At 69.6% G+C, this 464-nt stretch overlaps 1 protein-coding gene across 1 annotated transcript in view; it reads right to left on the bottom strand.

Annotated features, from left to right (window-relative positions):
* Positions 1 to 3: 3 nt before the first annotated feature.
* Positions 4 to 464, bottom strand: part of SDK1 (sidekick cell adhesion molecule 1) — a gene marked incomplete at its 3' end in the record, with an annotated part of 662,329 nt that continues 661,868 nt past the window's right edge. The window contains exon 48 of the mRNA XM_011957004.1: positions 4 to 153. Coding sequence (XP_011812394.1) covers positions 4 to 153 — 150 coding nt within the window. The remainder of the gene's footprint in view (positions 154 to 464) is intronic.

The following is a 464-nucleotide window of genomic DNA, read 5'->3' as shown; positions in this document are numbered from 1 at the left end:
CGCCTCGGCGCCCGCCACCGCCTCGTACCTGTGCGGCGCAGGTGCACGGCCCTGGGCCCGGCGCTTCCACGAGTTGTAGTAGGTGGGGTCGCTCATGTAGTGGTTCACGAACGAGTGCTTGGGCAGCGCGTCCTCATAGTCGGAGTCGGTGGCCTGCGGGGCGGGGGAGAGGCGGTGTGAGTGCAGGGCAGGGCGCAGGGCCTGGAGCGTGCTGGGCAGGAGGCCTGGCATGGGGGCACCTCCCCCGGGGGCCGTGTCGTGGTCTCCAGCCCTCTCCCTACCCCCGCCCAATGCCAGGCCCTCCCACACTCCACACAGGAGAGCAGGCAGCCCCCCAGGTCCCCCTCTCTGATCCAGGTGTGACCGACACTGCACTATCTCAGCTGCATCCAGCCCCTCACTCTGCACCAGGTCTCCGAGAAGAGCTGGGCCTCCACCCAGGAGAGGTCTACGCGGCCTCCCTC

Source organism: Colobus angolensis, unplaced genomic scaffold (assembly GCF_000951035.1).
Source record: "Colobus angolensis palliatus isolate OR3802 unplaced genomic scaffold, Cang.pa_1.0 Scaffold43, whole genome shotgun sequence".
Classification (NCBI taxonomy): domain Eukaryota; kingdom Metazoa; phylum Chordata; class Mammalia; order Primates; family Cercopithecidae; genus Colobus; species Colobus angolensis.
Note: the sequence above shows the minus strand (reverse complement) of the source record. Positions and strands in the feature narration are given on the sequence as shown.